Here is a 13161-nt window from a genome sequence, read left to right on the forward strand (position 1 = left end):
TCCACTTCCACTTCCCATCCTGCCCTTATAAAGAAAAGGATGGGAAGGGAAAGAGGACTAAATTAGGCCTCCGGGACGCACACTCATCAGACGAAATGCAGAATTGCTTCCAATTCACGCCCGTCTTCTGTATGGTCGTGGTATTTCACCGGGCGTGCCGGGACAATTCGTGCGAAGATGTTAAAGCGGGCTCTACCACTGTTAAACTGTATACTTTGTAGTAAATATAAGGATCATCATCTTTCAGTTCTTTTTCCAACATATAATCGGGATATTATACATACATCATACGTCTTCCATACCCTTCCATTTATTACCACTTCACGCTTGTCTCTATGTGATCGTGCTATTACACCAGGCGAGTCAGCCAATTCGTGCAACAGATGTAGCGTCCACTGTTAAAATATCTCTACCATCCCTCTTTCATCCAATCCATACATACATTCTTCTTTCTTTTGACAATTCATCCACATTCACATAGCTGATATGTACGACTGTTATGGAAACTAAAGACAAGTTATCGCTGCATATAATAATAATAATTCTCCCGCTGATCTTGATATCAGTCTGACATTTCCTGCATGTTATTTTGTTATTTACTACTCATTCCTTGAAGATTTATCTTTTCTGTTCAGCGGGGCTATACTAAGTGCATTCGCTTCAAAGCGATTCCATAACGAACTTCAAAAATGTATAAAACTGACAATAACTTTCGATAAGTCACGTGATTGTCGCGCGTCAGTTTCATACATTTTCAAAGTTCGCTATGGAATCGCTTCAAATCGAATGCACTTTGTTTAGCCCAGCAGATTTTTTAAATTAGTGTGATGGAATAATTTACTTTCATATAATTAAAACTAGAGATCGCCCGCGACTTTGTCTGCGCAGAATTAAAAAGAAAATCATATAATATACTCGAATGCAACAGCTACATTCCAGTCCAAGTCCCGTCAAAATCGGTCCTACCGTTCCGGAGATTACCCGACACAAATGCGGCCTGGACAGACACAAAAAGCATAAAATGCAGACAGAAATTTTAGATATGAACAAACTCCAATTTTATTAATATATATATATAGATAATAGATAACTAAATATAATTCTAAGAAAACCTTTTAATTGTATGGCAGTTTTTAAATAAAACCTTATCAGTATTTTTTTTCTAACGGACGTACTCGTAAAAATGTTGTCGACCTCTGGTTGAACAGACGGCGTGCGTGCATCGTTGTCCTTAAACTTGGCAATATCGACCGACAGTCGGAGCAAACACGACCACACTCGTTGACGTGACCGTAATCGATTTATATATCGATTTATTTAATTCAAATCGATTTTTTTAAAAACTGGCAGTGTATAATTTATTTTTAATCAAAGCACAGGCTGATTTAAATATTTAAATTTCGAATTCTATTCTATAAATTTATAAGTGGTGTTTTATTTTTTTTGTTTTTTGATTTGTTTTGTCAAGGAAGTGTTATAATTCGCGATAGTAAATTAAAATGTATAATAATATTTACGTGTTTATTAAAAACTAAGTTTATAGAACTAAGAAAATTTTATGATTCCGTGAGTAACTTTTCTTATGACTATCTTACTAATATTATAAATGCGAATGTTCAGATGGATGGATGTTTGTTTGAAAGTATCTCCAGAACGGCTGAACGGATGACTATGAAATTTGGCATAGATGTAGAACATTTTCTAAAATAAAACATAGACTACTAAGTTTTTGATTCCGCGCGGACGGAGTCACGGGCAACTGCTAGTTTTTTATATCTTTGTATTTGCTTATAACATTGTAATTGTATAATTTGTTAGTACTACAGTATTTTTAGTTATTATCCTTTCGATACCAAAGCGTTGCCAATAGGTAATTTTTTTTTTATTGAAAAATAACCTTTTTAAAACTAACAATAATAAAGCTTCGGTGGCTCAGAAGTTAAACACTTAACTTGCAATATGCAAGTCAAGTGCTTAACTCCTAACTTGCTGGGCCTGAGTTCGAATCCCACCATGTACCAATGTGTTTTTCGAATTCCGATTTACATATGTACATTTATCTCACGTTCTTACGGTGAAGGAAAATCGTATATCTGAGAAGAAATTCAAAGATATGTGTGTAGTTATCCAACCCGCACTTGACCAGCGTGGTTGACTATGGCCCGATCACCCTTAACTTAGGATAGGCTCCGAGCCCCTCGCTGGGGACGTATAGTGAGCTGATGATGATGATATTTTATATTAATTCTAAATATATAATTAAAATAATTATATTCATTCTATAATAATTATTACGAGTAAAAAGATATTGCAAAATAACATAATTACAAACCAGTTGAACTATACATGTTAAACTGGTTTATAAATTTAAAAATATATTTAAGCCAATTTGGTTATCAATCAGAATATGTTATATATTACAAAAAAAATAGCAAAAAACAGGAAATATGTTAGGATACTGATGTAACTGACCTTTATAAATGAACCGGTTTACAGACTATTTTGTTTTTGGATGGATCGATTTTTGTTAGAAGGTATCTCCAGAACGACTGCATATATCTCCCTTAAATTTGGCATAGATGTTGAACATAGTCTGAAAGAACACTTAGGCTACAAATCAAGTTTTTAACTGACAGTTTTTTTACAGATTTCGGAATTAAAATTAACTAAATAATATAATAATTACAATAAATTAATAAATAAAAGGTTCTTACGGTGAAGGAAAACATCGTGATGCAACCAGCACATATCTGAGAAGGAATTCAAAGATATGTGTGAAGTCAACCAACTCGCACTTGGTCAGCGTGGTTGACTTTGGCCTAGTCACCGGGTAGGCTCCGAGCTCCTCAGTGGGGACGTATAGTGAGCTGATGATATAATAAATAAAATAATAATTAAATTAATAAAATAAATAATTGAGATTCGATTATTCAAACTTTCGTGAGACATTATACTAAACTGATATAAACACGACTAAACAGTGAGCGACGGGCCGCGTCCGCGAAATAATACCAGTACCACTCATCCTGATGAAGGGCCCCCGATGGGCTCGAAACTAGTCGGTGCTACCACAGGACGAATATACGTGAGTGTTTAGCCGTGTTTATATATCAATTGAGATTCGAAATAAAATTTCCATGCTGTAAAAAAACTCATTACAAATTTTTAATATTCCTGTGAAGTCTATAAAAGTAGTAATTGTTTATATTACAAGAAATTCAAAAAGAGAACATCTAACGGTTATATTTGCGTTTACGAGGTTTGCTTTTAGTTTAATTCCGCTGTATAAATATTTGCGTTACTGTCGTATTGGGAACTCGTTTAAATGTGGAGGTCAAGTAAATATAGTACTGGTAAAATAGATTAGTATCAAAGAGTATAAGTAATTGAATAAATTAACATATAATTAATAGTTATTTATTTTATTTTTATTTTATTTAAAAACTGCATAGCGTCCTTAAAGTATACAACCAATTTGACACTATACACACTTTACATAACAGTTTACACGATAACATATTTTATAATAACAGTAAATAACACATAACAATGATAAATAAAAATAAAAAAAAATACAAAGATAAACAGTGCAAAAATATATCAACGCGTAACTAAACATCAATATTCAAACGTCTTCCACACATCTGTACGCAGCCTCTGTTATATTTAAATAGAAAAAAATAATGTGTGTTTTGCTTTGAAAATGTTGATTCTTAATTGTTTTTGTTATAGGAGAGGAAATTTTCTTAAGGATACCATTCCTTTTGGAGAGAGAGTTATGTAGTTTATTGACTAAAATCTCCTTGGTGGATCTCTATAGGAATCGACGTGACAAGACGGAAATTTATTTCGCGCGAATTTGTGACTTTACAAGTTAGTGACGGTCTATAACTTTGAACCGAATAGAACCGATTTTGGCGAGGGAGATGTCAATTGATTCCTATACTTCCCCTGACAGTAATAGGGTCTGCTGTCAGGCTGGTTTATGGTTTTTTTTAATCACAACCAGTTTTAAGATTATAGCATTGCAATGCCAGGTACAGCTAGCAGAATTAATTAATAGACCGGTTTCCACCATCACTATTACTAAAGAGGTACTTTATTGTAAATTAGAGATTCTAAGTTCAAAAGATACTATGTTTTTAGTCTTCTTCAGTATCAAGTACTGGCAGGTAACCGATTTATATTTTCTTTAGATTGAAATTTCGAACAAAAGTGGTTAGGAAAAAGACACAAATTCCATGTTCCACTTCGACTGCGCAAATTAAAAATAAATTCCAGCTTGATACCTTCACGCGTTATTGAGAAAAAGGGCCTTGACAGAAAGACGGACGGACAAGAAAGTGATCCTATAAGGGTTCCGTTTTTTCCTATGAGGTACGGAACCCTAAAAAGGTTTAATTTATCTCATATTTTACTCAAGACTATGTTCTATGTCTGTTCCAAATTTCATTGTGTTGAACAGTTAAACGTTTTAAATCAAACGTATCCCACGGGAACCTTATATATTTTAGAGATTATAAGTAGCCTATGAGTTCTTCCAGACTATGTTCTATATCTTTACTAAATTTTGTCTACATCCATGCAGCCGTTTTGGAGATAAATTCTAACAAACATGTTATTACATACAGATAAGTATAATTAAGTAATTTTAAGGGAAATGTTGTTATCAAATTAATAACTTAATTGGTTAATTCCGGTCACTTAATAATTGAAACTTTATTAATTACGATTATTTCTTTTCTTCACATCTTACTAATATTACAAATGCGAATGTTTGGATGAATGTATAGATTTATGTTGAAATTTGGCACTAAGTTACTAAGTTTTTTTTTATTCCGCGCGGACGGAGTCGCGGCAGCAGTTAGTGTGTTATAATTTCAACAAATGTTTGGTATTTACAAACCCATCTAAAAACACTAAGCCTGTGTTATTTATGATTTAAGTTTAAGAATGTATGTAAAGTTTTCACATGGTGTTTCCCAAAGCTTTTACACTTAGTGCATTTTCATAGGATGCATTTATGATATATGACTGCAATCAAAAAACTTTGATGCATACGGTGTTATTTATTACTATGCTTAAAATATACTTAAAAAAATAAGTAACAAATTTAAAAACATATTATCTCTGATATTATAAATGTGAATTTTAACAGTGGTAGAGCCCGCTTTAACATCTTCGCACGAATTGTCCCAGCTCGCCCGGTGAAATACCACGACCACACAGAAGACTAGAGTGAAGTTGAAGCGATTCCGCTTACAGTCTGATAAGTGTGCGTCCCCGAGGCGTAATTTAGTCCTCTTTCCCTTCCCACCCTTTTTCTTATAAGGAAAGGATATGAAGTGGAAGTAGACATTCCGGATGAGAAGATGCATGGGAATGGAAAATATTTTCTTTCTGTGCATCCTCTCCTCCGTCGATTAAAGGTAGACAACGCATATGCAATTACGTATGTCTATGGGCAACGGTCACTTCGCCATTTCAGTGATTTCCGGTTGCCGCTCGCTCGTTTGCCACCTTATGATATAAAAATATATAGATAGTATAGATATAGATGTATGGATGTTTGTTAGAAGGTATCAGAACTGCTGTATGGTAGATTTATGTTACTATTATAATATAATAAATCTGTCGTATTTAATGTGTAAGATACGTCGACTATTTTCTACTATTTATTTACTATTATTCATAACTATTATGAAATTACACAAAAATTATTAACGAAAAACACACTGGAATAAACTATTTTTTTTATTATAGCAAAAATATTAGCAGATTTTTTCTTAATTTACTAACATTTTTTGTACCATTTCAACTAAGCTATTTTCTTATGCTAGGATATGGTTACGACAATAGTCGAATGGATTCGAACTCTTGACCACGTGTTCGGAAATCCGTACCCTTAAGCATTAGGCTATTGGCGTTTATAACTGTTAACTATTACTGCAATAAAAATAATTTATGTAATTAATTAAGTAATTAATTAATGAAAATTTTAATTATCTTAATTATTAATTAATTAATTAACTTATTATAAAATAGTGTTAACATTATTAAAAGTTCAATAATAAATGTTGTTTATTTTATAACAGAATTTTTATACTTATTATTCTCTATACAGTCTCCTCACATCACGACCGTTATTTACATATTCAAGTATCGTATTGAATCGGAAATAAGCAGAGTACATATATAATTGTATTACGTTAACTATGAGTGTTTCATGTATGCATGGATGGTGTAAAAATAATTTTAATTAAAAAGAAATAAATTACTAGCTGTCGCCAGTGACTCCGTCCGCGTGAATTAAAAAAAATAATTAGTAGCCTATGTGTTCTTCAAGGTTATGTACGTAGCGAGATCCATACAGTCGTTTTGAAGATATCTAACAAACAAAAATTTAAACATTCACATCTTACTATTATTATAAATGCGAATGTTTAGATAGATGGATGTTTGTTTGACTGTATCTCCAGAAAGACTGAACGAAATTCTATGAAATTTGCCATACATTTAAAATATATAGAGGAAGAATTTATAGGCTACTTATTAAGTCTTTTTCTGTGCGGACGGAGTCGCGGTTGACTGCTTGTTTATAGTATTAGTAAGATATATATTTTTATTTTTAAAGACAATAGATGTCAACATGTATCGTGTGAATGTTTCGGCACTGGAACTGCTAGATTGTAATTTAATTACATGATAGTAATAAGGAAGACACTTTGACCTTGCAAACTAGAAATCCTAAACCGAACTACTTAAGTTAAGGAAATATTTTAACAGTATCGCGGATATAGACATTTTGAATACCGTTAACAGTTTATATATGTTTTTAATATTAATCTTATATCAGTGTTCAAAGGAAACGTTCGGTTTTAAAAAAAAATTGAACAGAGCCTAAAAGTGTTAGAAATTTTAAATAATTATCATATTCGTCTTTTGTTTTTCATTACTTTTTTTTTGTAAATATAATCGTATGTTTGTGACCTTTTGTAGAAAAAATTGACCTGTTTTTTCAAGTGAGGTGTGATTCGATATTCTTTTGCGGTACAGAATTACGTGTAGTTATATAAAATCGTGTTAGTTACACTATTTATAACTCAAGAACGGTTTTACCGATATGGCTGTAAATTGGTGAGGAGGTAGCTTAGAGCCAGGAGACGGACATAGGATACTATTTATTCATTTTGTTAATTTTTTTTCGAATTTATACCTTGAAGAGCTGTCTTTTATTTAGCTGACTAATATTATAAATGCGAATATTTAGATGGATGTTATGTAGATGGATGGATGGTCTACACTAATTAAGTTTTTTTACATAGACACGCCGACGGAGACGCGGGCGATAGCTAGTGTATTATAATAAATTTTGTAAAAAAATTAGATAGAACGAAAGAAATATTTTTTTTACAGGATGGCGAGAGAAGACGTGATTTCCATTCATGTGATACTCGTTTTGGTGTTGGTGTTTGGTATTATTGCTGGAGATGAGTACACTCCGAGCCCTAATATTGGATACCCAGCAGGATTGGTCCCTAATTGTGAGTATACTAGATAACAATTTTAGTGTTACAAAACATTTATTTTTTTCTATTTTTTTTTTCTATTGATTTATGTTACTTAATTAGTTTGAAATTATTTATCATTAAGAATTTTGTTAAAGTTGATTAGTAGTTTGTCTGGGTTCGGAGCCTACACTAAGTTAAGAGTGACTAGGCCATAGTCAACAACGCTGACCCAATGCGAGATGACTTCACACATATCTTTGAATTCCTTTGCGTATATGTGCAGCATCACGATGTTTTCCTCCACTATAAAAATGTCGGATAAATGTACATATGTAAACCGGAAATCCAAAAATTAATTGCCAATTATTGGTAATTATCAAGAATATTCCTAGACATAAAGAGCAATAGTTTGTTGAGTTTTTTTTTACAAAAGTTTTAACCGGCCAGTATTCGCAATTAGCAGCCTACTGCGACTTAAGAAAATATATAACCTCTTTAGTGAGATAGATAAAAACCTTTTTTTAAAAGAAGATATTTGATTTGTGACAATTTCCACAGGTCCAGGTGTTCTAAAGAATGCAACGATTAGTCAAAAGAAACTGCAAATGTTAAGAATATTGGTACACAAAGTAATTAACGGCAAAGTTCATAGGACAGATTATCCTATCGAGGGTGCAGCGAAGTCACTAGCCAAAGATAAATTAGTTGGTAAGTAAATTGTAACCAAGAAGCAAATATTTCTAAGGCCTTGGAAAGAAATGGCCTTTTGATAGCCACTGTTCTCTTAAAAGATCCTAAATCTTACTAATATTATAAATGCAAATGTTTGGAAGAATGTTTGTTTGAAGATATCTCCGAAACAGCTGCATGGATCTCACTGTAATTTGGCATAGATATATAACCTGGAGGAACGGAATTAAAGAAAGACTACTAATTAAGTTTTTCTTTAATTCCGTACCATACGGAGTCACGGGCGATAGCTAGTAAAAATTAAATATAGAATTGCTCTATTTTCTGTTGTATTTAAACAAAACTGGATGACGCAAATTAAAACACCAATAGTAATAATTTAGAGACTTTTCACTAGAAAAACAAAAGATGTTTAAAATGATGCTTCTCTTTTTGTCTTCTTTTCATCGTTAAAGAATCTAAACTCAATGATTTCTTTCCAGATTTTAAAAACAAAAAGACTGTGTTCTATATCGGTGGATTCTTCGACAGCGCTTATTTTCCGTTCAGTCAAGCAATAGGAACTGTCTACTCGAAACGCGGCTACAACGTTCTGTTGTCAGAAACCTTCCAGTTTCTAACATACATATACCCCAAGTAAGTGTAATCTTTTAACTATGGGTAGCGATAGTGGTATAGTTTTGTCTCTGTTTTATCAAAGAGAATGAAAGGGATAACTATAAAACTAACTAGGATGACGCTGCAACCCGAATGCACCCTTTAATCGGAATGATAAACGCGTATTGAGTGACAGCCCAAGCCGAGGTCCCCTCTCGGGAGCCCTTGAGCCCCGTCACTCCATGGTGCGTCCACCGAAGCGACCTACGAGCTCGGCGGCCTCCCAATCCGGTAATAGTAAAGAAGTAACGGCCTGAGACGAGGTTTCTGAGGGAGCCCTCGAGCTTAGTTACTCTTAAACGAGGTTTAGACTAAGTGCCATCTGCGCTCGGCCACCTCAAGCCCGGTGAAGCTGTAAATGCCTCCTTAAGGCAAACAGTGGTAATTCAGTTACAAAAAAGCAGCAACCCAAAATAGGCTTTGGCTTCCGAGATTAAAATGAATCCCCCGCCGTCTCGTCTTAGTCGTGTACTTAGGGCTCCCTTAGATCATATGTATTGACATAAAAGTCACAGCTGTGGAATCTGGATGATGCAGGCCACACACGTAAGGTTTAGCGTTACAGTTTTGACTTACTTTATATAGTAAAACCTAACGTGTGACCAAACTGTACATACGTACTGTTAGGAATAAGATCCGATACTATTCGGGTGTACTGGCACAACACTAGCCTTACTAAAATGTCGACGTTTATGTCCCCTCACTAATCAATCTGACACTTGAATTTGTAAGCGCGCCAAAAGATTGTAATTAATAATGTACATAAGTACTATGAAATTCGAATATGCCTTATCGTTTTACCTTTAAAGTTAAAACGTTAACTTATTTTTCAAGGTTAAAATTGTGTTTCATCACAATCAAAATGTCACTAATGTTTCATTATTTTGTAGAATCTATATTATCATTGTAGTGTATGCATAAACGTAGTGTTGTTGTCTCGAGTGTACACGCCATAAGTACATGCCGGGGAGAGGGGACGTCAGTCGATGTCAGACCTTTGGACCGGCAACATGTGTCGGTACGTGAACGAGCCAAATATAACGCAACGAATGCTACAATAATTATCTGTACCAAAGCTATAATTGTATTATAAGATCTTTGTACAGTTTTTGCATACAATAGCATACCTTTGCCTTATTCTCGATACAAGTCTCTGTTCAATCTTTTTAAAAGATATGCATTTTAGGTACTGTGATCGTGTCTTTAACCTTTCTTTCGTTTATAAGACCTTTTGTTTATAGATAATCTTTATTTCATTTAACTAAGAGCGTCGGTGGCTCAAGGGTCAAGCACTTGACTTGCAATATGCAGGTCCTGGGTTCGAATCCCGCCATGTACCAATGCGTTTTTCAATTTCCGATTTACATATGTACATTTATCCGACGTTCTTACGGTGAAGGAAAATATCGTGATGCTGCACATATCTGAGAATAAATTCAAAGATATGTGTGAAGTCAACTAACCCGCACTTGGCCAGCGTGGTTGATCCCCCTTAACTTAGAGTAGGCTCCGAGCCCCTCGGTGGAGACGTACAGTGAGCTAATGATGATGATTGAAATTTACTATTATTTCTTGTACCATTCCAACTAAGCTTTATACTTGAGCTGGGACAAGGTTTAAGACAATAATCGAACCCTCCAGCTCGTAATCGGAAATCCGTACCCTTAACCTGAGTATCGACGCTTTACCATAGATTTTTGAGACCAAAATCTCCGTTTAAAACATATTCTTATCTCTGTTTGGTCAAATGAAAGGGATGACGATATGTTTAATACAGATAATTTCATCTCAGAAACCAGATAATTCTTGACTGACTTTTTTAACTTTTTGTTTTTTTTTCCAGATCTGTAAGACTGTCTAAAGTGATCGGCGATAAGATTGGTGAATTATTAGTAAATTTGCAACATTTAGGTTTGAAGGCAAATGATTTAGAAATTGTTGGAATGAGTATAGGAGCACACATAGCTGGATACGCATCTAAATATTACTACAGCGCTACTGGTAGGAAACCATCCAGATTGACCGGTTTAGATCCAGCTGGTCCTTGCTTTAGAGGATTACCACCTGATCAAAGACTAAGGAAGACAGACGCTGAAAGAGTTGACATACTACATACAAACATTGATGGATTTGGTATTGCAGAAAATCTAGGACATGTAGATTATTATGTTAACGGTGGGGAATACCAACCTGGAGATATAGTAGCAGTTCCCTGTCTTGTTATTTGTAGTCATATTAGAGCTGCGATATACTGGTGGTTAGCTGTACAGAATCCAAAGAAATTTATAGCTATCAAATGTGATTCTATTCAAGATGCGAGGTTCGCTAAATGTTATAATGGATCGGAAACTAATTATGTAGGTTTAGAGACTAAATTTGATAGACCGGGATTATATTATTTAGCTACTTATAATGAATTCCCTTATTATAGAGCAAAGGAAGGATTGATTGAAGAGAATGAAATTTACAAGTATCATGCTGGTAGAGTTAATGCTGAAGATATGTTAATAGTTTAATACTTTATATGTAGAAAAGAAATCTTATTAATATTATAAATTCGAATGTTTAGATGGATGTTTGTTTGAAGGTGTCTCCAGAATGGCTGAATGGCTTTTTACCTTGTCTCGCCGCATATACTTAACAGCAGGTCACGGATCCGGCTCGAAGGACCACTGTTTGTTTCCTACGCAAATTTGGCCGAAATTTGGACAACTCGACCAACGCACAACGAAACGAACGGAAACTACAAAACGCAACGACAACAATAACAACCAACAAACGCAATGAAAACACCGAACCAAACACCACCGGATCCGTGTATATGTGGCGAGTCAAGGTACTTCAACATCGCGTTTAGACAAATACGGTCTCGCCACAGCGCCATCTATTAGGGCGTAGCAAAAACGGCGCCAACAGGCTGAACGGATCTCGATGAAATTTGACATATATATAGAACATAGTCTGGAAGAACATATAGGCTTCTAATTGTTTTTAATTCCGCGCAGACGGAGTCATAACAGGTAGTGCAGAATAAATAAAATCATCGACTCTACGTCCCCACTGAGGGGAAGCCTACCCTAAGTTAGTAACTAGGTCGTAGTTAACACTGGCCCAGTGCGGGTTGACTTCACACTTATCTTTTGAATTTCTTCGCAGATATGTGCCATCACGATGTTTTCCTTCATCGAGTTAATATAATAAATGTTAATAAAACTTATATTGGAAGACAATTTTAAATATGATTCGATTAATAAATTTCTCAGATTTAAGGAATGTGGTCCAAAGAATAAAATCATTTTTCATATAAATAAAAATATGTTTAACATGAAAAACATTTAGATTATGTAGTGAAAGTAGTTTGAAAGGGCCTCTTTACTAGGAGTAAGTGAAATTTTATTTTTTATTTTTTTTATATGATAAGGTGGGTGGTTCTGCCACCCGAAATCGCTGAAATAGCGAAGTGACCGCTGCCCATAGACATACGCAATCGCATATGCGTTGCCTACCTTTAATCGACGGAGGAGAGGATGCACAGAAAGAAAATATCTTCCCTTTCCTTACATCCTCTCATCCGGAAAGCCCAGTTCCACTTCCCATCCTTTCCTCATAAAGAAAAGGATGGAAATGGAAAGAGGACTAAATTAGGCCTCCGGGACGCACACTCATCAGACGAAACGCGGATTTGCTTCCACTTGACGCCTGTCTTCTATGTGGTCGTGGTATTTCACCGGGCGAGCCGGGCCGATTCGTGCGAAGATGTTAAAGCGGGCTCTACCACTGTTTGCGAAGATGTTAAAGCGGGCTCTACCACTGTTTGCCAAGATGTTAAAGCGGATTCTACCACTGTTAAAAATGTTTTGGTTTTGCCTGTGCTTTTAAGGACAACGTACAATGTGTAATAACTAAGTAATGTAATTATTTTATCTGTGATGTATTTTTTAATTTTAAAATGAGTTTCCACTGACGAAACAATGCTAAGACGTATTATGTATTTTTTGCAAAGAGAATTTGTGTTATATAAAATTGTTATACAGTGGAAACTTATTAGAACAGTTGCCATTAAAATGTTTATTATATATGTTTTCTTTTTTTATACCATTATGTGGTAAACGAGCGAGTGGTCATCTTCATTCGACAAAGTGACCACTACCTATAGACATCTGAAATTGCAGATGCGTTGCCTACCTTTATCAACCGAGGACGCACAGAAAGAGGATTATTTTTGTCAAATCTAATCCTCTTCCCATCTTTTTACAATAAGAAAATAGTGGAAAGGGAAAGAACTTAAGTTAGGCCTCCGGCA

The 13161-nt window shown here is 34.6% G+C and overlaps 1 protein-coding gene across 1 annotated transcript; it reads left to right on the forward strand.

The window, feature by feature from the left end:
• The first annotated feature begins 1555 nt into the window (after positions 1-1555).
• On the forward strand, positions 1556-11834 carry LOC106116175 (lipase member H-B). The gene is made up of 5 exons (XM_013309923.1): positions 1556-1566; positions 7417-7544; positions 8070-8219; positions 8684-8837; positions 10702-11834. The coding sequence occupies exons 1-5, from the start codon at positions 1559-1561 to the stop codon at positions 11372-11374; spliced, it is 1113 nt and encodes a 370-aa protein (XP_013165377.1). The 5' UTR covers positions 1556-1558; the 3' UTR covers positions 11375-11834.
• Positions 11835-13161: the final 1327 nt, after the last annotated feature.

The sequence above is a fragment of the Papilio xuthus genome, unplaced genomic scaffold (genome assembly GCF_000836235.2).
Source record: "Papilio xuthus unplaced genomic scaffold, Pxut_1.1 DF827756.1, whole genome shotgun sequence".
Lineage (NCBI taxonomy): Eukaryota > Metazoa > Arthropoda > Insecta > Lepidoptera > Papilionidae > Papilio > Papilio xuthus.